The sequence below is a fragment of the Rhinolophus sinicus genome, chromosome 13, assembly GCF_057876585.1.
Source record: "Rhinolophus sinicus isolate RSI-liver-muscle chromosome 13, RSI-T2T, whole genome shotgun sequence".
NCBI lineage: Eukaryota > Metazoa > Chordata > Mammalia > Chiroptera > Rhinolophidae > Rhinolophus > Rhinolophus sinicus.
The window spans coordinates 714,138-738,662 of record NC_142513.1 but is presented as its reverse complement, the minus strand read 5'-3'; the positions used below and the strand labels follow the sequence as shown (position 1 = coordinate 738,662).

The following is a 24,525-nucleotide window of genomic DNA, read 5'->3' as shown; positions in this document are numbered from 1 at the left end:
GGGAGCAGCCCCTCTGATGGGGGGGGTGCTTTCCTCAGGAAAGGTTTGGACTCACTGGTGTCTCATGGGAGGGGACCTGGGCCTCCTGAATGAGTAGGTCTGTGGGTGGGGGCCTCTCAGCTGCCTGGACCACCCAAGTCAGAGGTTGGAAGCTGTGGACCATTTGGAGGCTACAAGGGACGCAGAGCAGGGGTGGGACCTGGAGCCCCTGTGCCCACCCACGCCAGCAAACTGTCCCATCCTCCCTTTGACTGGAAGCCCTGTCTCCCCCACCACACACATCTGCACACAGGCCCCAGCCACTGGCCTCCACGCTCCCCTACCCCTGTCGGTGGGTCCCCAGACCCTGATCTGCGGTCCTCCTGCACCTTGGAAGAGGGCAGGGTCGCGAGGCCAAGAGCCAGCGGTTCCCAGATGTGACCATTCCCCTCCCCTTTCTGGAGGAATGACAAGCCTGGTGCCCAGGAGGGGGCGGCGGTGTGACAAGGAAGCAGGAGCAGAAAGGGAGGGTTCTTCCCCGTTTCTGTGGATTTGTTTAATCCCACGCTATTCGCAAGCTTTCACAGTGGCAGACTGGAAGGAAGGGGGAGGGGGTCCCGACCGAGTCCCTCCCTTCCTGCTCCCGGATCCCGCCCCAGGAGCCACCTGACCCGTATCCAAGTTGCCGGCCGGCGCGAGGGGAGGGGTCTTTGTGCGCGCGGAGGCAGCCGCCTGGAACCTGGAGCCCTGAGCTGCCTGGCTCCCTGCGCCCTTCACTCTGAGCCGGGAGCCCCCTGCCACAACTCTCGGAGCTGGCAAATAAATGAATCCACAAACACAAATTCTCGGTGTGCTGGGGAGAAGCGGCCGCACCGGCACCGGCGGAGAGAACGCTGGGCGGGTGAGGCTGGGCGGTCCCAGAGGAGCCAACGGGAGTACAACCCCCGCGCCGAGCCTGGCAGCAGTGAGTTGACTTTGATGAAACCTATGGAGGCTCTGAGGCCACCAAGAAGGTCCCCATCGTGCTGGCACAGAGGGCGGGCAGGGCAGAGGCTGGAAGCCCCTTTCCCACGCAGCACCCACCGGTCGACTTCACCCCACACCCAGGGTGGCCCTTTCTCCCGAGGGCCAGAGGGCAAGCATGGGAGCTGCCGGTCGCTGGAAATAGAAGGGGCGAGCCTCTGACCCCATCGGTGCCAGGACTCGGAGAGGTAAAAATGGCGAGAGGACATGCCCGAGGGCTGCGCTGGGGATGCGCAGAAAGCCAGCCTGATCCAAAGGTAGGGGCGCCCCTCCCACCTCCCGCGGAGAGGTCTGGGTGGTAAGGTGCTGGGCCAGGGGAGGCAGCCTGTGAAGAGCGGTGACCCTCCCCTGGCCCCACAGGGAGCCAGCCTGTAGGGAGGGGGCACCTGAGAAAAGATTTGGGTCCCTAAAGCTGAGTTCTCCCCTTAGAATGCGAACAATCCAGGGAACTTGAAGCCAGAGCTGCTGGATGTATCCAGGCAGCGAAGGGTTGGGGGTGCATCTGCCCTCAAACCGCACCTGGGCCCGACCCTTCATGGGAGAGGACTGGGGCAGAAAGTCCAGAGAGACGCGGGAAAAGATGAGACTGGGGTTCAGGGTTCGTTTCAACACCATGGACAGCGGACCCCACCGCATAGGGACTGCCCAGCCTCAGCAGGGTGAGGATCCCTGGGAGTGGGGGGCAGAGGCGGAAGGTGATACATTCAGATGCTGAAATTGCCAGCTGCCCGGCGTTCCCCTCCCTCCACCCCCTCCAGTGAGAGCGTCTGGATGGCGTGAGGCTGTGCCTGTCGGCAGGTAGGCTTGGGGCGGCTTCCCGTGCGTTGGACGTGGGTAGTGAAGGTTCTGCTTCTGCGTGGAGGAGTAGGGATCTGCGAATCCCATTCGATAGAGAAGGGCCATTCCTGACACCTGCAAAGGGCCAGAAACTGCGCTGGTTAGGCTGAGACTGAACCCACACCAAAGGGAGAGGGGCGCCCTGGAGGGTTGAGCAGCAGCGGGAATTTGGGGCAGGGTCCCAAGCCCCTTCCCAGGTGCCTCTCTGAAGGCTCTGCGGTGCTGGAGAGGGCTGGAAGGAAGGAAGCAGGACGGTGCCCGAGGTGGGAGGGTCAGCGGACTCTGCTCTGAGGGCAGATGGTGGAGGGGCCGAGTGGCCTGGAGTTCCCTCCATGCAAGGGAGCAGAGGCCTGCTGGCGAGGCCCGGGCCTGTGGTTCCCTCACCGTCTGCACGGAAACAAAGGCCCGTGGGGGAGATGTGAGGTGGTGTGGTTTAGGGGAGCCTCTGATCTTTGGCTCTAGAGAGGCGGATCAGGGTCATCCACCGCAGGGCGCCAAGGAGAGGCACTGGCTCAGCAGTCAGGCCGTGACGTGTCACCTGTGCTCCCGTGGTCCCTGGGGCAAAAACTCCCCACACCAGTCAGGACACAGGGAGAAAGGGGAGCAGTCTGTGATGGGGGGGTCGCTATCTCCCTCCTGGGCATAGACACACAGCAGGGCCTACGGCGAGTGAGCGCGCGGTCTGCGCGCTTCCTCCGCAAGTCGTTTCCCGGGTGGCTGGAGGGGGCCCCTGAGGAACTACGGGGTGCAAGCTGAGGCGGGGAGTGCGTTGCGGGGAAAGAGCACAGGAGATGCGAGCCTGCGGCGAAGGCCTGAGCGCAGAGGTGTGCCCGTGGGGCTCCGCTGCGTGCAGGAGAGGCGTGGCTGGTGGGTGTCAAGGTGCGCCCAGAGGGGCTGCAGTCGATGGGCTGCAGGAGCCGCGCTCGTGTGAGTGCGGGAGGGTCGCGGGAAGGATTCGAGGGAGTCTGTGTGAGAGAGAAGCGTTTCCGTGGCCATACGTGTGGCTGGAGGGCGCCAGGCACGCTCGAGGGCGGCGTCCGTGTGAGCGGATGATCGCGCGGGGCGGGACGCGGCGAGTGTGCGCGGAGGCACCGGGCGCGCAGTGCGTGTGTGCGCGTGTGCGCGGCGCGCGTGCCCCGCAGTTCTCAAGGACACCTCGGGGAGGCGGCGGAGCCGGTGTCCGGGTGACGTCACCGCGCGCCCCAGTGATAATCGCCCGGTGCCGGAGCCGAGCGCGGATACGCGCAGAGGCAGCTGCGGCGGCGGGCGCGGGGACAGTAGTGCCCAGGCCGGCCCGGCGACCAGGAGCTGGGAGCCTGCAGCGCTGAGTCCGCAGACTCTCGGCTCCCAGCCCGCCGGCGGCACTCAGGGACTTGTCCCGCTCCTTTTGCGGTGTCCCCGCGCTCTCCTCCTAGGCAGCGACGTGCGGGGTCCACGGGCACCGCAGAGGAGGCGGGAACGGGCGGCGCGGGGAGCGGAGGCGGCGGCGGCCGAGGAGCGGCAGGCGGCGGCGGCTCCCGCCCGGGACGGGTAACTGCGCTTGGGGCCGGGCGAGCTCCGCGAGCGGTTTCTCCGGGTCTCCCCGTCGTCCTCTCCACCCACAGCTCCAGCGCCTTCTAGCCGGGCCCCAGTGCGCGGGGAGGGCGAGCTCTCTGGGTTGTAAAAAGAGACTGTTTTTCATGCCTGTGCATCGAGATTCTTTCTTTTAACCGCATTCGTTGCGCGCTCGGGGCCCGGCCTGGGAGGGATCTCGGGAGGGGCTGTCGCCCTGCCCTGTCAGAGAGAGGGCTCTGTGCCTCTCAGCGGCCCGCGGGAGGCGCCGGGCGCGCACACGCTCGCTCACCCGCTCGGCTTCGGCGCCTCCACGCCGCGATTCCGCAGGGCGCCAGGCTCCCAGGACGCCTCCAGGAGCTTGCGTGGGCCCCCCTCCCTGCTGCGGAAGGGAGAGAAGAGTGGGTTCCTCAGAGTTGGGAGCGGATCCGGGCTGGAGTCCGAGAAAGCACCGTCGGCGTGGCGCAGCGCCCCCGCCCCGCCCGCCCCACGGCCAAGACGCTGGAGCGTTGGCGCCCTTTGCGCGAGGACCCCACGCGAGCCGGAGCCGCGGCCCCGACCCCGGCCCGGCCGCTCGCCGGCCGCCGCAGCCCTGAGGGCCCCTCTGCGTGTTCACAGCGGACCTTGATTTAATGTCTATACAATTAAGGCACGCGGTGAATGCCAAGAGAGGCGCCTCCGCCGCTCCTTTCTCATGGAAATGGCCCGTGAGCCCGGCCAGCGCGGCGCCCCTCCCGCGGGAGGAAGGCGAGCCCGGCCCCCGGCGGCCCCTCGCGCCGCGGACAAATCCGGCGAACAATGCGCCCGCCCAGAGGGCGGCTCAGCTGCCGGGCCGGGGACCTGGCTGCGGGACACAAAGGGGCCCGCGAACCTCGGGAGTCGCGGGCGGGTGGGGGCGACCGAGGGGGAAGACAGGTCCGGACCAGGCTGGGCCATCCGGCCTCGGCTTTCAGCCACGTGCATCCTCAGCTTGGAGTGCGGAAGAGCCCGCAGAGGGCAGAAGGAACCGAGAAGGTGTCCGAGGAAGTGCAGGGGCGGGGAGACAAAGGGAGGGTCCGCGGGGAGCAGCGGAGTGGGGAGTGGGAGCCGGCTGGGGCCCGGGACGGCGCCATGCACCGGAAATCGGCGGCCGCGCGGCTTTTGGGGAGATCGCGCCACCTCACCGGCGCGTCGGGGCGCTGTCCGTGGTACTGGCGGTGGGGTGGTCCCGCGGGACAAAAGTGTCCGGAGGGCCACTTGCCCCAACCCCCGACGCTCTGGGCAGTTGCCATGGCAACAAGGGGGGTGGAGTAGGGTCTGAGGTCACTGCAGTCTGTCCTGCCTCAGTCCGCCGGACCGCGCGGCGGGGATGAGCCCTCACTGAGCTCCTGCAACCGCCCCGGAGCCTCGAGGACGAGGACGAGGCTCAAAATGGGGAAGGGGAAGAAAAGGGCACGTCTACAGCTGTGTCCAGCGTCCAAACAAGGGCAGGTGGATGCGCTTGACGGAATCCAGGCCCAAATCCCGCTCTGGACTATGCAGGACTCAGGCACAAGAGGCTCCGCAGCCAGGGGGAAGGTGGCAAACTCCTCCCCCGCCCTCTGCAGCCGCAGTGACACCCACTCGGGTTTGCTGCAGGCATTTTTTTTTGTCCTCGGGAGCCAGCGCCACCTGCTGGCGCTCTGGCATGCGCTCCGCCTGCTGGCTCCCTATGGGGCTTCCTCCCTTCACCCACCAGGTCCCCCATCCCGGAATGCTGCTTGGGTCACTGGCTGTCTACTGGCCGACAGGCCGCTCTAGCGCTGATCAGTGGGGGAGGCGCCCATATGCGCCCCCCTTCTCCTCCAGCATGTTCCCAACCCTGCTTTGCAGCTGCGCAGTTTTTCCTCTTAATGGCGGCGAGGATGAACCCCTCTGGCCAGGCTCCAAGCCTGAGCAGGACCTTGGTCCCCCCAAATCCCCAGCCCCTGGGCCACGGCAGGAAACAAAACCAGCACAGAAGGGATCACTTAGGTGTCAAGCTGTGGCCCCTCAACCCCCACCCCTCTTGCCTCCCCCATCCTTCTCTCGGCTCAGACCTCCAGCTCTCTCTGAGACACGCTGCAGGTGCAAGCTGAAGGCAAGGGCCTGATCTTCCCACCCCATATCCTGCCCCTGAAGGGCGGGGAAGGGCCAAGTTGCCCCCAGTTGGCTGCGGCCTGACCATGGAGCCGCAGAGCTGGCCCCACAGCACTGGCCTTGGGCATGGCGGCCCCTTCTCCCTCCGCCCGCTGTGAGGGGGACAGCACCTCAGAGGCACGTCTGGTCTGAGTTTATGGAGGGGCCCAGCAGGGGCCCCAAGGTCTTCCAGGTCGGCACTGAAGGGACTTGGGGGGAGGCAGCCCCGTGTCTGGTGTCCCTGCTGGAGTGGCCCTTGTCCAGTCTGAGCTTTCTCTGGGGGCTGCTCAGAACCTCCCTGCATCAGCGGCATGGACCTTCTCTCATATGGGAGGTGGCCTTTGCTCCCCCTACCCTCTGGATAAGGGACGGGGCCGGGCTCTGTGCTCGCCCATCTCTCTTCTTGGGGACTTGGCTCCTGACTAGAACGGACCTTCTGAGTGGTTAGCCAGGCGGGGAGGAGGACACAGAGCTGGTGGATGGCCCTCGGCACTGTCCTGGGCTGGTTGGTCTCTGGTGAGGGTCCCCGGGGACCCTCCAGTTGGGGAGCTCCCTCCTCCTAGAACCCTCCCATAAAGGAGTCCTCAAGTAACCATGCACCTGTGCCCCAGTTCCCTGGGTGTGTGTGTGGTTTTGCAGGGTTTTCAGGCCTCCACTGAGCAGGCCCCATCAGATGAGTGCCGCAGTGTGGGGAGGGCCATGTGTCCAGGCCGCAGGGGCTGAGCCCAGAACTTGTACTCTGCACCCAGCACGGATGCTGGCCCACCTTCCTGCCAGCATCACGCTCCCTGCGGACCTTGTTTTCTCTGCACAGAGGGAAGAATAAAGCCCGTGTGTCTCCCACGGGTGGATGAGACAGCCTGCTCAGGGGCTGCTGAGGCCAAGGCTGACCGCCAGCCCAGAGCTGGGGCACGATTCAGGGGAGCATGGAGAGGACACATTTGCATGGCCAGGCACCTGTGTCCCTACAGCTGTCCTCGTCTCTGCAGAGGGGACGTGCCCAGACCGCCCTGGCTGCCTTGTTGGGGAATCAGGAGCAGCCATGACAAGAATGGCCACAGAGATGGGCGCACACCTGCCTTTCCCAGGTCTATACGCACCCCAGCTGGTGGGCTGCTCCCCAAACCCCCTCCTCCCAGGGAACTCAGAGCAGGAAGGCGGGGCTGCTCCTGTGCTGGGGAACGGAGTAGAAATTATTCGAACAGGTTCCTCCACGAGCCATTTCTGCAGACACTGTGATGGGAATGGGGCCCGCGAAAATGGCCAAGGGCAGCTGAGCCCCCTCCCCAGGACCAGGAACGGGAAATTGACCGAGATGGAGACACGCAGCACCTCCAGTCAGTAAGAGGTGCTTCCCCGGGTGCAGGGTCCTCAGCCATAGTTACTACGTCCATTCAGGCTGCTGCCAGATGTCTGTGGGCCTCTGCAGACCCTCCCTTCCCCCGGTTCCCCAACACAGGGTCCACACAACCTCGTGGCAGGACCTGACCCCAGAATCACGGCTGGGCAGGAGACACCACTCTAGTTGCAGAGTCCAGTGGCATCGGCACTCCTACCTGCCAGCAGGGCTGTACCTCCATTCGAGTTTATGCCAGGGGCTCCAGACACTCGGGGAGGGCACCTGGGCTGTCCTGGGCTGTGACCACTCTGGACCCTCTTGAGAGCCTCAAACTGAGACCAAGACCTGTGACCAGCCCTGGGAAGTTCTGCCCTGTGAGCAGAGTCTGTGCCCACAGGAACGGCCCACCAACAAGACCAAGCTTGGGACACTCCCTGCCCCAGGCTGTGTGCCCTGCCATGGCTCAAGAAGCATGCACGGACGGTCAGCAGTATGCAGCAGGCATTGTCTGTGCAGGGTCAGGACAGGCTGATTCACAAAGGGCACACACCGAGCTCAGGGAGAGTCTGAGTACAGCCCTGCTCACAGACCTCAGGCACCTCTGTGGACCTGGCTCTGCGCCGGCCTTCTGCAGCTGCCACTGCTGACCACACGAGGGCGCCTCGGAGCAGTTGCAGGATTCTGCACCTGGACAGGGCTGGGAGGGACCTGAAGCGGGCGTGGACAGCAGAGGCCAGCCCCAAAGGCCACATGTGTAAGTGTGACAGCAGAGGCAGCCCCCTCCCCGCTGGGAGACGCCCCCTGCCCCAGCTCCCAGGGGAGGAGAGACACCCAGGCCCACAGGAGGTGAGACGCCTTGCACACCTGGATGCTCTTCATTCATTCAACAAATATTTCTGAGTCCCTCGCAGGGACCAGGCCACCACAAGAGCCGCCGAGGTCTGGGACAGCTTGCAGGGGATAGGACCCTGGTGGGCAGTGAGGGTAACATGGGCTCCTACATTACGTCCAGGAACCCAGCTAGAACTGTCTGGGACAGAGTGGGGAGCCTTTTGATGGCAGCGGGCAGGAAGCTGGGCACCCCAGCCACTGGGCACGAGCGGTCTCAGACCTCACTTCTCTGTGCCTCGTTTCGTCCTCTGTGGTTGGAGAGTGAATTAAAACACGTTCACTCAGCAACTATGAGCAGTTGGTATAATTATCATCCCCATCTCCACCATCTCCACCACCATCTCCACCATCTCCACCACTATCTCCATCATCCCCATCTCCATCATCTCCGCCATCCCCACCACCATCTCCACCATCTCCACCACTATCTCCATCATCCCCATCTCCATCATCTCCACCATCCCCACCACCATCTCCACCATCTCCACCATCTCCACCACTATCTCCATCATCTCCACCACCATCTCCACCATCTCCACCACTATCTCCATAATCACCATCTCCACCATCTCCACCACTATCTCCATCATCACCATCTCCACCATCTCCATCACTATCTCCATCATCACCATCTCCATCATCTCCACCATCTCCACCACCATCTCCATCATCCCCATCTCCATCACCACTACCATCACCTGAGGCATCAAAGCCCCACTACTCCCTGAGCACAGGCTTTCCTTGGGGTCCTTCCCTTGCTCCCCCGCACCCCTCTGAAGCTGCCCCACCCTGGTGGGGCCTTCCTCTCCAGTTGGGTTCTGCCCAAGTGGGGCACCCAGCCCTTCCCCACCTCACATGGTAGCCACCAGGCAGCGCCCCTCCATGGCCAGTGGACACAGTCAGCTCCGTGCCATCCCCATCTGGGTCCCCAGGCTGCCGGGAGCAGCGGGCCGGTCCCAAGCTTCACTGCCTGCCACACTGAGTAAAACACCCACAGGGGACCGCCCCAGTGAGGCCAGGCAGGGCTGGTTGTCTTCTGGGCAGCACGGACATGTACGTTCCCCCGCCCCCCTAGTGCCCACATCCCCAGTACAGCTGAGCCCCTGAGCCCCAGGAAGTATCCCAGAAGGCTGGGCCTGCACCCCTGGCTCTCGGGAGGAGACGACACACATGGGGCCTACTTGGCTGCGGGAAGGACCAGCTCACAGCAGGCAGCTCGGGCACAGCTCCCTGGCCTCTGGCTTCCACCTGCTGCCCTGACCACAGCCCTCTCAGACCATGGCCCCATGCCCTCACCCACTCCTAATCTCTGGACGCAGATGCCCACTGCTCTCCTACTGCTTCCATCCCAATGCCCTCTCACCCCAGATCCCCCCGCTATCCCAGTGCCTACGGCCTCCCCCTGGCAACCCTGCCCGGGAGATGGCGCAGCCTCACCAACTCTGGGAAGGCTTCTGGTAGAGCACCCGCCCTCTGGGCTCTTCCTTCCTCTTTGGAGGTCCTGCTCACACTCTGAATATGCTCTGTGACCCTGGGGGCCTCATCCCCCCAGCTGGCCCAGTGGCCCTCAGTGACAGGGGCTGCGTCACCAAGCCCTGTCCCCTCAAAGCCATCCAGTGACCAGAGCCCCAGCGGCTGAGTTTCAGGTTCCCGTGACCTTAGGGCTTGGGGGCCAGTGGGACCTGCTCCGTGCGGTTATGGGATTCTGGTACCTGCACCAGCAGCACACCTGGGCAGGAAGAAAACCCAGATGTCAGCCCTGAGGAGAGGGGAGAAGGGCAGAGGAGGCCCTTCAGCCGACCCAACATGGGAGCGCTGGGGAGCAGGCCACTCGCTGGCTGGCCCGCGAGCTGTGGCTGGAAACTGGCCTCTGGTCGGACTGTCTCAGGGCTCGGGCAAGCAGCACAGAGATCTCGCCTGACCAAAGCCAACACACACAGTGGGGGCCGTGGGGGGCAGCCACAGCTCGGGACATCACTCGGTGATGGCCTCCCACAGAGGTGGTGGTCAGTGTCAGGGCATGCCCCCCAGCAGGAAGGGCCCTCGGTGTATGGGTGGCCCAGGGAAGCAGTGGCCTGCTGAGCGCCCAGGAGGGGAGAGGGGAGGGACCATGCTCCTGGCATCACAACCCGGCCCCTGGTCTCTGCTGGCGGGCGCCCCCTCCCCTTTGCACCAGCCCCAGGACTAAACTCACTCCCACGTCCACGGGCCTACTGCCCAGGGCTTTCCTAGCCATAAAACGGCTCACCGTGCACCGGCCCTGGGACAGCAGTCAGCAGCTGACCCAATGTCCCCCATCTCCAGAGGATACCAAGGACCAGCCATCCGGGGACCCTGCAGAAAGGAGCCGGGGTGGGGGGAATGGACCCTGGGGCCTCCTCAGCAGGCCTGTGAGGAGGTGTGTGTTGCTGTCTAGAGCAGAGAGGGGCAGGGAGGCCAGCAGAGCTAGACCTTGAGGCTTCCTCCCAGAAGCCTCCTCCGCCCCCAAATGCTGTAAAGGACAGTGTGTTAATAACCAAACAGGAGTCAGATGGCCCATAGGTAGAAGTGTCACAGCTCTGTCAGTCACTGGACAGGTGACGTGCTGGGCGAAAGACCCAGGATGAAGCGCAAACGTGTGGTTAGTTCCCAGCATGGCCGCCCCTCCCCATCACACCTTCCCCTGGATCCTCTTCTTGGGGTCCTTCCCAGTAAATAAAGATGAACTCTGAGAAGAAACAGTCTACTGGGTCTTTCTTATTTTAGCTCCAAAAATTTCACTTTGTCACTCTCATCCATGGAGAATTATTATAGTACAATTAAGTGCAGGACAACCATTCAAATGTTTTTTCTAACACGTTGGTTTCGAAAAGATAACTGAACACGCAAATCGTAAAAGCCACTGCGGGTTGTGGAAGAAGCCGTGGTGTGGGGCATGGGGGCGCACAGGGGGGCATGGGGGGCACGCATAGGGGGGCGGGGAAGAATAAGTCTCTGAGCACACACCTTGCTGAGACAGGCAGTGAGGACCAGAGACAACTAGGACACAAGGCTGCTGACCTGGTCACTTCGTCCTACCAGAGAAAGGCCGTCGGTCCTGGACAGCAAGCAACCAGGACAGGATCTGTACCCAGGGAGAGGCCACCAGCGGCTGAGCCACTCCTTGCCACGCTCCCGTTGCGGGACACTTAACCCTGGCGCTGAGGGGCCTGTGGACTCAGCAGGTGACACAGCAGCCAGCCTAGGGGTGCTATCTGCACAATTCCAGTCAGACCCTCCAAGAACTTCTAGAGCCAGCGGGACCTCAAAGAGCATCACAGGCTGCTGGCATTCATGGAACTTAAGAACCCTAACATGGCGTGCTTTTGGGTGGGACAGAGGGACAGCAAGGCCGACCAGATGGCTTTGGGGGGTACAACGGGCAGCCTCACAAGCAGAGCCTGGCACACGTTTAAAATGGAGCCCTCTTTCCTCTGAAGTACTTAGCTGCTGGAGACCGAGCGCCCCGGCAAGCCTGGGAGGCAAGCGAGGCAGCCCAGGAGCCTTCAGAGCAGGTGACACGTAGGGACTCAGTACATGCCAGTCACAGACCCAGGTGCCAACCTGCCTCTGTTCCTTGTCACCAGCCCACGGCCTTCCTCCCACACCCGTGGAAGCCCCAACCCTGTTGCTGTGACTCAGTGGGGGGTCAAGCCATGGCCTCGTGCAGTGCCTCCCAGTGTCCCCCTCGGCCTGTCACCTTACCAGCCAGGAGCCACGCACTGTTCAAGGAGCCCAGTGATCACACATGTAAGACAAGGGCCGGCAAACACGGGTCTTCTTCTCACAGGAGGTCACAGCAGCAGCTGTGAGCACGTCTACAGACCACGGCCAGGCGGCAGGGCACCGCCTGAGCTGCTGGCGGCAGGACGTGCCTCCCACGTCCGTTGTGGCATCTCCAGCGTCACCGCCTGAGAAAGGGCACAAGGGTTCCCTGGAATGTTGGTGACCCGGGTCTTTCTCTCACACTTGTCACAACTCTGCCACCATCTATGCATGTCTATAAACTCTACCCCAAAGGGAAAGCCATGTGAGGACGTGCACGCTGACCCCTCCAGAGGGCGGCCGCAGCGGGAGGGGCTGGGGGCAGGTGGAGCGCAGTGGGTGAGCGGGCAGTGACAGGGCCGGGCGCCAGGTGCTCCAGCTGAATTCCGCCAGCTTTGCTGCTTGTCTGGAGGCTACAGAGAAATGCTGGGAAACCTACAAATTCTGGGTTAGAACTGGGCCTGTAAGAAGTTCCTCTGCCTGTTCAGCACAGACAAGGAGCAAGTGCAGGCACAGCTCCGTCTGAGGGGCACCGGTCACTGCAGCGGGCCCCCACGGGCTCAGAGTGGTGACTCTGCCGCTGGCTTTGCAGCTAGAAACGCCCCACCGGGGAGAAGGATGCACGACGCCAGGCTTGCTCAATAGGTGTCGTTTATTAAGGCTTGTGTTCTCCTGGAGGAAAAGGGGTCCGATGTCCGTGACTCCGCCAGCAGCAACAGCTCAGAGGGGCGCGCTCTAAATACAAGTCTAAAGAACACAGCTTCAACTTGACCTCAGAGGGGCTTCCGGAGTAAATGGTTCCGGGAGGACCTGCCTTCCGCATGGCCCGGGCGCTGGAGTGGCAGCTCGAGCACTGTTTCCATGCAGCAGGTGACGCGAGGTCCCCCACGGTCCCCACTCCACAAAGCGTGACAGCAAGTTCAGTTTCTAAAAGGGTTGTTTTTGTTTTTTTCACCCATTCAACAGGAAAAACAGATTGAGACACACGGTGAAATTTACAGCGGGCAGCACCAACCATCACACTGCCTGCCATCAGATCCTACTCGTTAAAGCTCAGATTCTTGGCATAGAAACAAAAACGGCATCAGCCTTCTCCAGTGAAGAGAGCGGGACTAAAACGCCGTGCACACAGCGAGGGCGCAGGGCCACTGGACCTGCACCAGCCGCACGCCAGGGCCTGTCAGAGTCCCTCCAGACACAGCGCCTGCCCCGGGAGCGTGGGGCTGCGGGAGGAAACAGTGTGGAGCAAAATTGGAAAACGAAAACTTAGCTTTCTGTCGGTAAAAAACCCAAATGGGCAGATCAGCATTTCAGACAGATAGCGGATGATAAAAATGGCAAACCAGCCAAACAAGGTGAGACACTTCACCTCTTGATTTCGGCATTTCTAAGAGAAGTATTTTAAGAGAATACACTGCATAACAAAACAACTTATGGCCTGTTGTGTTCACCATGAAGCAGTAAGGGGTGAGACGTCGGGCTCATGAAGACGTCACATGACTGCAAATAAGAATGAGAACATAATCTCTGCCAAAATCAAAAAAATCTTTGGGATGTATTAGGTTTTTTGTTTTTAGAGATTTCAATTGCGCGTTATGCAATCTGACTGACAGGCTGACAAAAACCATTCTCCTTTATTAGTGAGTTCTACAATACTATAATACATAGGAAAATACCCAGGTTCCCTCTGGGCAAAAGGAGACCACAGAACGCAGAGATGCAGGAGCGGGGCTGAACCAGGACAGCACCGAGCACGCTTCCTTCGATGCCGTGTCTCAAACATTAGATCATGAAAGAAAAGGCAGGTCCTCATTGTTTGTTTCGATTCTGTCGTTCCTGCAAAAACAAACAGGAAAAAAGCTTAACACATGGAGTGAACGTGCGGAAATTCCCCCAAAAGTGAGGTGTCAGGCTGCCCAGGGGGCCCCGCCACACCAGGCAGCACTGGGCACTTCCCTCTGACCAGCACCCACCTGCTCCAGCCGGGCTCCTCGGCAGCGGTGTCCCCGCCCGAAGGAGAACCGCCTGCCTGCCCGGGCGGTCTGAGCAGCCGTGGCTCCCCGCTCAGCTTCCCTTTCTCGTTGGTAGGTTGCCTCACAGCGCTGCGACTGCACTGAGCTGGGGACGTGGGGACGCTCGCCCACCTCCACCCGCCCGTCCCACAGGACGGAGCCAGTGAAGGACGATGCTGTGCGGGGCTGCTCAGTGACAAGTCCCAGTGTGGGATTAGCAGACAAAGGGTAACTCTCCCGTGTGCTACAACTGGAGTGGACGTGTCTTTGGGTTACGTCCTCTCCCCACGCCCTCCACTTCAGAGGCCCCTGCAGCTGTCACAGCAGCTCCCGGGCCTGAAGGGACAGCACCGCTGTAAGGTCCATGTCCCCTCCCGGCCCTGAATTCCACACGGCAAAGCCAGCAGCTCTGTACTGTGTTCTCCAGGGAAGAATCCAGGCGCCGCCTCTCCCAGGAAGGCGCCGGCCTCTGGTGGTACTGCCGGAGCACCTCGGAGGGCGACAGGCCCTGCGCCCCGCTCCCTTCCACGACCAACAACTGCGGGGTTCACCTCGTGTTCTTAAAAACCCCCGACTTCACAAAGGAAGCACAGCTCACGCTAGAGAAAGTCCTCAACACGTCCCAGCCCGTCTCCCCAGTTCCTGGCCAGTCTGTGCAGAGACCCCGGGCCAGGGCTCCAGGCCAGTAGGTAGGAGGACCCTTCCTTGACTGTCACTGCGCTCTCTGAAGCGCCCCAAGGAGTGACTGCCACAGCTACAAGCCGCACAGCTCCAGGACTTGGTCTGCCCTCAGGAAGCAGCATTGCCCAACCTTAGCTGAGGAGAGGGCAGGACAGCAGTCCTACCCAATGGCACCTGCATCTTGCTCACAAAGGCGGGTAGTTCCTAGACATCCTATGCCAACTGCCCAGGCGGCCCCCAGCAAGCTCGCGTCTGGGAGCTCCTGCCTGACCTCCTGTCAGCATGTCCACCCTTCAGAGCACGGCGCGCTCCTGAACGCACTCACGGCCACGACCACGGGCGCCCTGGGGCCCTCGTCCTGGGAGACCATGCCGAGCCCCCATGTGAGCTCAGCGCGGTCTGAATTCTACAACAGTGGGCAGTGGGGGCTCCCGCCGGTTACTCTTCACAGCGGAGTCAGCACTGACTGCCTGGGCCTGGGGCACGGTGGGCACGAGCTTGGGAGGTGGCAGTCTTTCCTGGGGCGCCTTCTGAGGACGCCCAGTGAGGCGTCTGGGAAGCGAGAGGGGAGGACAACGCACGTGTTATTGTTCTGGGGGAATTTCAAACGCCTGCTGAAATAGCTGCAGGAACGGCCCCAGGCCACGCGCAGTCCGACTGCCGGTTTCCACTTCCCGTCAGCAGCCTCGCCAGTCACCCGAGGCCCTGGCTGCTACAGTGCAAGCTCAGGACATCAGCACCGTGAAGACGCCGGGCAAGTGAGGGGCTTGCCACCAGCATCAGAACCCATGAGGGTTAGGAAAAGAGCCACGTGTCCCAGCACTGACGACAAACGACACAGCCAACTGCCAGCGTCAGGGTGCGTGGTCCAAGCCGCAAAGTTGGCGACTGCATGTACTTTGGTGTTTACGCCGTACCTAGAAGACCTAAACTGTAGGACGGCAGTAATGCAACGACAAGCCCTTTTCTTTTCCACACAAGAGTGAAGCAGAGCGACCTGTTTTCAAAGTGTGCAAAGCCAGGCTGTCACTGTGTGTCACTTACAACTGCCCACAGGACTAAGCGTCCTCCACAGGCCCCGTTTACACGCCCTTCTGCTACAAATGCTTCAGGACACTTGACGGGCACGGATGTGCGACTCTTCCTTTAACACAGAGCCGCAAAAGGACGGAAAAGCCGTGTATTATCAATTGACGTTTCACGAAACCAAGGACGTTTAAAAACAAACCAAGCACGGGAGACAACCTCCGGGTGAACTCTTTCCGGTGTGTCACGCATGTCTGTCCGTCACTGTTTCTGGCCAGTGTGCAGGCCCCTGAGCCCGTTCTCCACCGGGCTGGACAGCTCAGGCTCAGCGTCTCAGACCGCTGTGGGCCACAGATGCCCACGGTGCTGTTACGTCTGCATCTACCTGCCCCACGCTTTCCACCCAAGTGAAGCAGGTCAACTTCCCAAAACCTGAGGACACGGCTTTCCAGAGAAGAGGTAAGCAATGACCTGCAGACCAGCACTTCCCAACAGCTGAGGGCAGTGCCCCTGACATGACAAAGACGAGGAAGCCTTGTGCTAGAAAAGCAAAGCGGGAGTTACCCTAAGTTCTTCCTAAGAGGATGTGCTCTGTGGTCCAACCACCCTTTCCTAGAACCCGAGACAGGCTGAGGTCGGGCGGCGACGACCCCTGAGCCGCCTGTCACCAGGGGCCGCGCCTGTGAGCACGCTGGGCCCCCGCCGCCCCCACCCAGACCCACCTTGCGAGCCACGTCCTCCTCCTCCTGGCGCTTCTCGTAGTGGGAGAAGTCGTCGAAGATGGACGTGGTGTGCTTGTAGGAGGCGATGATCCGCAGCACTTGCTTGGCTTTCTCCAGGGGCACCTCCTGCGTGTCGCGCGAGTTGGTGACCGGCTTGTTGTCGTTGTTCTCCAGCCGGATGTGCCGCAGCTGGTTGTTGGGCACGTCCTTGACGAAAATCCACTTCACGTCAAACTTGCCCTTCCACTTGTCCTGAGACCAGACCCCCGCGCTCGTGCCATAGTCCACGGGCGACTTCATCTCCGCCACGCCGCAGAAGTGGCCGCTGCCGTTGACGCTGAACAGCAGGTAGACGGGCCCGCGGCTGCCCAGGGCGCGGAAGGCGCCGTCCAGGCGCTTGTTGCCGTGCTCGGTGCTGCACCAGATGGAGTACTTGATGGAGCGGTGCACGTCGTCCTCCGAGTAGCTCTTTATGATGAACACGCGCCCGCTGCGCAGGTCCCAGTCGAACCCCTCGGGGTTGTAGCTGTGCGCCGCCTTCAGCTTCTCCAGGACGGGGTGGCACTCCACGCCCGCGGTGCCGCCGGGCTGGGTGCTGCCCGCACAGTGACTGTCGCCCCCGGTGCCTGCACTCTGCCCAAACGCTGCACTCCTGTTGCGTGGGGCCACCCAGCGGGTGGGGGGCGGCTGCTGAGGGCTCTGATACTGTGGCTGGGCCAGCGTGGGGGCCTGAGTGGGCAGAGGCGGCACGCGCGGTGGGGGCTGGGGGGCCGGCTGGGGGGCCGGCACGTGGGGGGGGGCTGGGGCCTTGGGCACGGGCCCCTTGTTATCCCAGGTGCCGATGTCCATGTTATGCTTTATAGGAGGAGGGGGCAGCACACCCCCAAGCACAGGTCCGCTCTTGGCTTTCATTTTCGGCTGCGGCTTTGCTGGTTTGCTGGCGATGGCGGCCCAGGACGTTGGCTTCGACACCGACATGTTTACGTTTGTCCCACCGTTGCCAGAGAGCATGCCAGTCATGGCCACACTGCTGACCACTGAGCCCCCCGTCTTGACGGCAGAGGCGGTGACGTCGCCGATCTTCAGGCCGACCATGCCCTGCTCCAGGCTGTTCATCCCGGGAGCTTTGCTGAGTGTGTCGCTGTGGAAGCCGGTCTGCCCGTCCACCATCGTGCCGCCCAGGGAGCTCGGGGGGTAGGTGTAGCTGCTCCCGTAAGCTGGACTCTGGGCCTGCTGGCCCTGAGACCCACTTGTCCCCCAGGCCGAGAAGGCAGGGTTTTCGGGGAAAAAATTAAACCTGTGCTGATAGATGTTGTTCCCCAGGCCCCCGGGCTGCCCGAACACAGCGTCGTGCATGAAATGGTGGTCCCCGTTGCTGAGCTGTCCATAGGTGGTGAGGTACGGGATGGGGGGGTCCCCTCCGGTAGACCACGGCGCCTCACTGACGGAGTAAGGGAATCCGATGGACGGTGGGTAATAGCTGGACAGGTAGGGGTCGGCCATGGAGGGGTAACTGTTACTCTGCGGAAACAACAGGTGAACACAGTTAGACAGCTCTCAGTCAGACCACTAAAAACAACCACCACCTGCCCACGTGCAAGTGCAGGCTGGTGGGAAATGAGACAGCACCCCAGCCCCGGCGGAAACGCTGGAAGTGGGAGTAAAAGGCCCAGGGGCTGCGGCCCAGGGGACATCCCCACATGCAGAGCACCCCCTGCTGTGGCCTGGAGTCCAGTCGAGTGACTAAGTCTGGCCACTCTACACTGACTGGACAGCAGTGCTGGCAGCAGCCCCTCCGCTTCACCACTGAGAAGCGGCCCATCCAGCAGAGCCCAGCCCACGGCTCAGCCTGCCCGGCCGGCAGTGACGTCTACGAGAGCACAGGCAGCTCCGACGTGAGAACAGCTGCAAAGAGGTGGTCAGGTGTTTCTGCCGACAGGCAGGGCCGTGCAGGGCTGAGGCTTTGCCCCACAGATGGATGTGAGCTTGCCCAAGGGAAGCAGCCTTTCCCACTTTCAACCCACAGGACCCCTTGCCCGTCAGGGCCGCTTCAGACACCCTTCCACACGCCTCTCCCGACAGCCCGCCGTACAGGAGTCCAAATGGGCCAGGCCACCCCCACCCCATGGCTGCCTGGGCACAGCCCTAGGCTCTGCCTCCCAGCGAGCCTGGCAGCACACAGGCCCTGCGGGTCCAGCTGCTTCACCCAGAGGAAGCACTCTGTGTGTGGCGGCCACAACCTCAGAGGGATTTAAGGTGGCAGGGCCTCAACTCAGGGACTCCAAAGGTCTCCAGGTGTGGGTTTCAGACGGGAAAGACTCACCCAGGGGCTCTGGTCAGACCTGGGCCCTCACCCCAGGCCAGTCTGAGGAGGTAACGGAAATAGTGTCCGGGGAGTGTGTCCAGTGGGGGTGCTGGAGAGGAAGTGTGGGGAGAGGACGCCCCTCTAAGGCTGCAAGGAAAACAGGAGCAGGGCAAACGAGCTCTCCTGCCTACGATGCTGTTTTCTGGTTTCTTAAGTCCCCACATCCCCCAAATAACCAGAAAGTTCTACACAGAGGGCGTCAGCTAAGAACCTCCCACCCCAACCCCCACCTGTCTTTAAGTGAGAAGACCCACCACCCCATCTTGTTCTGACGCTTTCACAGGCGACACTGCATCAGGTCTTCAAGGCAGGATCCGTCTCCTGACCTTAAAGACGACATCCCAAGCACTGGACTCTGGGGGCGTGTACTGGTGACTAAGAAAAATTGGGGAACAGGTGGGCACGCCAAACAAAACAATTTCGAACAGTGACTACTACCCCTTGATCCTTTCCTTTGGAAAACCACACGGTAAAGCACAATAAAGCAATGAATCTATTCTAGAATTAAGAGTTTCTCATACTTACTAAAATTGAACCACATTAAAAAAAGAAAGAAGCTCTCATTCTGAATGACAAGAACCGTTTCAAGTGGAAATGTTTGCTTCCTATAGTGGTTTTTCCGAGAAGGCAAGAATCCTGACATTACTCAAAAGCTTTCAGTTTCACAAACAATAAAGTGACTCAGCCATTAGTGACCAAGGGCAGGGACTGGAGGGAGGAACGGAAGGACTCTTCAGAGGCACAAGGAAAACATTTCTGGAACACGCTGAGAAGCACTTACTCAAAAAGGGAAAATATACAAACATTAAGAGCAATTATGCAAACAGTGACAAAGTGACACAGACCCAGGAAACCAGCAGAGCCCAGGGGCTCCTCCGACAAGCCCTGCCTGCTTTCCTATGCTCAAGGCTGCGATTTCAGCTCCTGTGCTGCTGGCAGGTCACCCACAGGTCACATGCAGGGCACACATGAGACCGCAGCTTCTGACACCCACCAACTTCTGCATTTGCTTCCTGCCTTGAGGAGCGCAGCTGTGAGCAACTTCACAGTAAGTGTGTCGAGATGCCACTGGGTCCCACCAGCTGAATCTCAGGGTGGAAGTCTACTGTGAGGCACCCCGTTTTAGGGAAGCCAAAGCTTTCACGCAACGACAAGACGCGCTCCCCTGTCCCCGCCAGCCAGCGCCCGGGGCAACCAGAAGCCAGCTCTCTCTCCCCGTTTCTTCCCCTGGAGCACATACCCTTACGAGACATCCGTCTGGCCTGGCTTTGTGCTGCTGGGTGAAGAAAACCACCTCAAAGTGACAGAAAGCCTGGGTGACAACTGAGGCCAGACAGCACAGAAGGTGACATGTGAGGGATGCTTGCCACACACATGGCAATGGACAGCGTCCTCAGCTCCTGGGCCCCGCCCAGCATTTCCAGGGGCGCTGCCCCCAGCGGAGCTGAAGCCTGTCACAGCGTGGGAACCAGCGTGGCTCTACGAGAAAGCTTCAGCACAGGCTGGAACGAGTCGCAGTGACCGGCCTGGAGCCGCCACAGGTCTACGGGACTTCCCGAGAAAGGGAGCGTTTCCTGTTACACCTGGGACACAGCTGAACCGTTAGAGGGAAACAGTTCACTTCCAGTCGTCCCTGCCCGAGGTGACTGAGCAAACCCGTGAGTGTGACAGTGAGTACTGCGTGTGGACACAGGTGTCCCGGTCAATTCCCTGGCTGCCCACACCGCCCGGCCTGCCCCAGCCTGGGCACGGCCTGGTCGTCGGCCAGCGGCACCTACCGCAGCTTCAGAGGGACTTCTCTGGGTCATTTCGGCGTGTCCTCACCTTTCTGAAAACAAGAGAACGGGGAAGGCGGGAAGGACAACACAGCCCTATCAGAGCCCCTCAGCCAGCGCCCACTTCTCCCTGGAGCTCTCCCTTCCCCCCTCATTTCCCCAAAACTGACCACCGTTACTTCAAGTCACAGAAGGGGCCCCGGGGCAACTCGCGGGAAAGTGTGCACCAGTGGCTTTGGAGGGTGACAGCCCCCCGACAGCGCAGCACAGGCAGGTGTTCTCCAAGTCGCCCACCTGGTCAGGCCTCACAGAACAACAGAGCCGGTGGCCTCCTGCCCACCCACCGCAAGTGTGGGCATTAGAAAGGAAAGCAGCCGGGCCGACTGATACAGCCGTCTCCACAGATGTGCGCGTGCGAGGGCAAGTGTACAGACGTGTCCCTTCACGCTAAGCACTGCACGCAGTGACAGGACTGTGACTTTCCCGCTTCCGGCCACACCTTCTCTCACTTAACCTGAGAACTGGGGCTGAAGGGCAGAGGGCACCTTCCTACAGGGACTCGCCAGCAGAGCCCAAATGGAAGCAGCAACACTTCCGGTGAGTCTTGACTGCAGGGGCAGCCCCGCAGCGTGGCCCTGGGAATAGGTGATGACACACACAGGGATGGACAGCAGGGGCCTGCTCTGTGCCTGGCTCTGCACTACCACCCGCCCCACCCCGCTGGGCAGACAGGCCTCGGGGGGGGCCCGGGTTCCTCATCTATGACACGAAGCGCGCTCCAGGTGATCTGCCGCCTACCCTCGACGGCGGCTGGCTGGGCGGGCGTTTCTGGGCAATGTTCTCAACCCAGAGCCTGGGTTCACCCTTAAGTGCTGGTGACCATCTTGCTGGAAAGCACGCCTCTAACACGCAGAACAAAAGGGCCGCTTCCAGGCTGTTCACTGACACAAGTGTAGTGAAACCACCCCCACTTTTGGTTAAAATTAGTACACAATACTGCTATAGTAGTCAAATGATCTAAAAAAACATCAGATAGTCAAAAACATTGCGTCCATTTAACTTCCTGCCGTTTCCTATGGCGAAGCCCATCCCCACGGTGGTGGTGGTGGTGGTGGTGGTGGTGGTGGGGAATTCTCAGGGTCCCCATTGCCGCCTGTGTGCCAGGCGAGGAAGGGAGGAGGATGAAGACAAGTTCTAGGACACTTTGGAGAAGGGCAGGTGAGCGAGAAAAGAGGCAGACTGGCTCTATTCCACACCAGGGAGGGGCAAAGCCTGCTTTTATTCCAAAGCAAACAAGCACAGTGCACTTTAAAAGTGGCAGATATTACACGTAAACCTAAACTCCAGCTAGCCCAGTGGTTTTAACCAAGGCAATTAATTTAGCCCCCAGAGGACACCTGCCAAGACACTTTTGGTTGTCACATGGGGGGCAGTTACTAACGGCACGTTGTGGTTGAAGGCCAGGGAGGATGCTAAAGATCCCACAACACACAAAACAAAAAATGTTTCAGTCCCAATGTCCACAGTGCCAAGGCTGGGAAATCTGGAGATACCCAAGAAATCAGGCGACCACAGCGCATCGGGCCTGTACCAGGTCCCATCTCCGAGCTTTACGTGCACCATCTAACGTCACTCCCCCAAAATTCCATGAGGATTCACCACTCTTTTATAGAAAAGGGAACAGGCACAGAGGGCAAGCAATCTCAGGAGCATCACGCGTCAGTCAGTGGTGGGGTTAAGACTCAAATCCAAGGCAGGGTCGGGCTCCAGAGTCCGGATCGTAGCTGCTCTCCTAGACCACAAGTCCAACCGTCCAGAGCAAAAATAACTCATCAGGGAGCATCCGGGAACTACCTGCGTCTCCACTCCATCCCAGACAGTGCACTCCGACCCCCCAACGCCGAGGCCACCTAGAGTTCGGCCTGCACGCCAGCCAGGCCACCTGCTAGTTCCTTCCAGAGAGAAGCCAGCTTCACTGCACTCACATCCTCATTCAACGCAAAGCCCGTCTTCATTAGCAATCTTTCTATTATTTCTAGTGTTTTACAGTCTGCTTCTTTGTTATTTAGGATAATAAAGTGAGACACAGCACAGCAGAGATGGACTGCAAAACTCGGTCAAAACTACGTAATGTAAAAATGTTACATTAGAAACAAATAAACTCACCTGGTTTGACTGTCCAGAAAGGTAGGGCTCAAACTCATTGTCATGAACTGTATCCTTCTGATGCAAAGAACCATTTTGTACTGGAACAAATAGTACAAACAGACATTATGTTTGAATTTTTAGAAATTACTTTTAAGCATGGAAATTAAAGGTCATAAAGTCTATGCCCATCAATTTCTAGTGGAATCTGCTTTTAACTTAAAAATGGACACAATCAGTATGGAACATCTATTTATACGACTGATTAGGATGGCAACACAGAACTTTCAATATTATGTTTTTGATAAGGATTTCATCATAATGTAGTAGATGTTGACGACACAGAGGTGCAGACAAAATAACGCCAGGACCTTGTAACTGGGCTTTGGCAAAGATGGAGTGGTCCATATGTACGCCAGAGGATGGCGCTTCCAGAAGCCCAACTGTATGTGGAGGAGAGAAGACCAGGCAGCCGTCAGCCAGGGCAACAGGGAAAAGGCTGTAACTGATGATGTTTCTGAACTCATCATTATCTGGCTCGCCACTTATTTTCCACCATTACGATGCTCAGCCAGGAAATGAAAGGAGAGGTAAATAAAGTGCTGGGCCTTTTCCAATCTTAAAACACGACTAACCATATTTGGTTACACCCCTGTAACACACACACTGGTTAAAAACAGTCTCCCAAGTAAACACGAAGTGTCACTTACAGCTTCTCACCAGAGTGAGTTCTGGGGGTTTATCCCAAGCCAGAGTATCAGGAGCGACGATGAGGGACTTAGCAAGCAGGGCTGTGACCGCCGGGGCGGGGAGCTAGCTTACAGGGCCAAGGGCAGGCCCTTCTCCCACCAGCCAGCCCGACACCTGGGGCGCAGGCAGGAAGGTCACGGGCCCTCGGCCTCCCTCCCTGCCTCCATCCAATCAACCATCTTCCGGTTACTCTACCCATTTACGTCTCCTTGAAAGTCCCCGTTTCCGACCTGTCGCCTCTCCCCAAATGTCACCACCTAAAGTTTCATGTCCCCAAAGCAGAGGAAGAAGTTTCCGGTACCGGATGCTGCTCCCTAGAGCGTCCGCGCCCCACATGGTCCGCTTTCGCAGCGGCCTCCTGCTCCCCGTCCACCCAGGGCCTGCAGAACGTGCGGCTTCGCTTACCTTTATTATCTTGTCCTTTTGTTCTCTGCATCGTCGCAAGCCGGGACGTGTGAGCGGACACAACCCGAGGGAAAGGAAATACAAAGTTATTTACCGGAACGCCGCCCGGGCGGGGGGCGCGCTCCGGCGCGAACAGGCCCCGCGCTCACACGCGACCCCGGCCCCGCGACCCCGGCCCCGCGGCCCCGGCCCGGCCCGCTACCTGGGGGTCCACGCTGGTGGCCGACATGCTTCATGAACAGGCGGCGCGGCGCGGGGCCGGGGCGCCCGCCGGCTCGGGCCTCCCGCGAGGCCGGGCCTGTCACCCGCGCTCTCGCGGCCCCGGGCCGGCTGCCTCCTCCCCGGGCGCCGGCCGGGTGGCGGCGGCGGCTGCTGAGAGCGCGGGCCGCTCGTGGGGCGCGGCGCGGGACGCCGAGCAGGGACCGGACGCACGGACGAGGGGCGACTCCAATGGCGGCAGCGGCGGCGGCAGCGGCGGCGGCGGCGACGGCGGCGACGAGGCTGCGCGACGTCAGCGCGCGCGGGGAAGGCCGGGAGCGCCGACGGCCGCCACGCACTGCGCCTGCGCGCCGCCGCCCGCTAGGACGGATCTCGCGCCGGGGTCCCTGCATCGCGCGGCGTGGGCGGGGCTGTGGCGGGGGCGGGGCGAGCCCGGGAAGTCACGTGGGCAGCAGCGGGGGTGATACTGCCCCCAGGAGGCACGTGCGGGCTTAGGTTGTGAGACCCGAGATATAAAAAGCGGAGCCAGCGAGTGAGGCCACCCGCCTGAAGCCCTTACACGGGCTGGGGTCCAGTCGACCCTGCAGCTGGCCCCAAAGCCCCACCAGCAACCCTCAGAGGGGCTCTGGGTTCTTGGGGCGGTCCTCCTGGGCTTCCTGAGTTTTGTGTGTGGCCTCGCCTTCTGCAGCAGCTGTCCCCCCCCACTGGAGCCCTGGACTCCAGTATTCCTGAGGGTGCTGCTTTGCACACGCTCTGTTGAGTCTCCAAGGGGCTCCCCAGTTTACAGCCAGTTTGCATGTTAGATTCTTGACCTCAGATTTCACTACAGGGAGGACAAGCAGGTTCAGCTCTGCGCTGTACCGGTGTCCAGGAGCCACAGGATCCT

At 60.8% G+C, this 24,525-nt stretch overlaps 1 protein-coding gene and 1 long non-coding RNA gene across 5 annotated transcripts; one reads left to right on the top strand and one right to left on the bottom strand.

The window, feature by feature from the left end:
• Positions 1–449: 449 nt before the first annotated feature.
• Positions 450–3,527, top strand: LOC141568226 (uncharacterized). The gene is made up of 2 exons (XR_012491292.2): positions 450–1,259; positions 3,255–3,527. It is a non-coding gene; the product is annotated as an uncharacterized LOC141568226 (long non-coding RNA).
• Positions 3,528–12,173: 8,646 nt separating this feature from the next.
• On the bottom strand, positions 12,174–23,949 carry YTHDF1 (YTH N6-methyladenosine RNA binding protein F1). 4 transcript variants are annotated; one of them, XM_074318151.2, is made up of 5 exons: positions 23,623–23,949; positions 23,421–23,445; positions 22,287–22,366; positions 15,981–17,501; positions 12,174–13,375 (listed from the first exon to the last, which is right to left on the bottom strand). In XM_074318151.2, exons 1-5 carry the CDS (start codon positions 23,647–23,649, stop codon positions 13,349–13,351), a joined length of 1,680 nt encoding a protein of 559 aa, XP_074174252.1. In that variant the 5' UTR covers positions 23,650–23,949; the 3' UTR covers positions 12,174–13,348. The 4 variants fall into 4 exon arrangements, with proteins under 4 accessions (XP_074174252.1, XP_074174254.1, XP_074174253.1 ...); XM_074318153.2 differs by lacking the exon at positions 23,623–23,949 and adding an exon at positions 20,124–20,173 and having other exon boundaries at positions 23,421–23,611; XM_074318152.2 differs by lacking the exons at positions 23,421–23,445; positions 23,623–23,949 and adding an exon at positions 22,637–23,405.
• Positions 23,950–24,525: the final 576 nt, after the last annotated feature.

Bases quoted from the DNA above. Each gene is read 5' to 3' on its own strand.
- YTHDF1 (XM_074318151.2), bottom strand. From the start codon at position 23,649: ATGTCGGCCACCAGCGTGGACCCCCAG. The intron at 17,502-22,286 runs GTGAGTTTATTT...TTGTTTCCGCAG, and splicing joins TTTCTGGACAGTCAAACCAG to AGTAACAGTTACCCCTCCAT. The intron at 13,376-15,980 runs GTGGGTCTGGGT...TTGTTTTTGCAG, and splicing joins AGGAGGACGTGGCTCGCAAG to GAACGACAGAATCGAAACAA.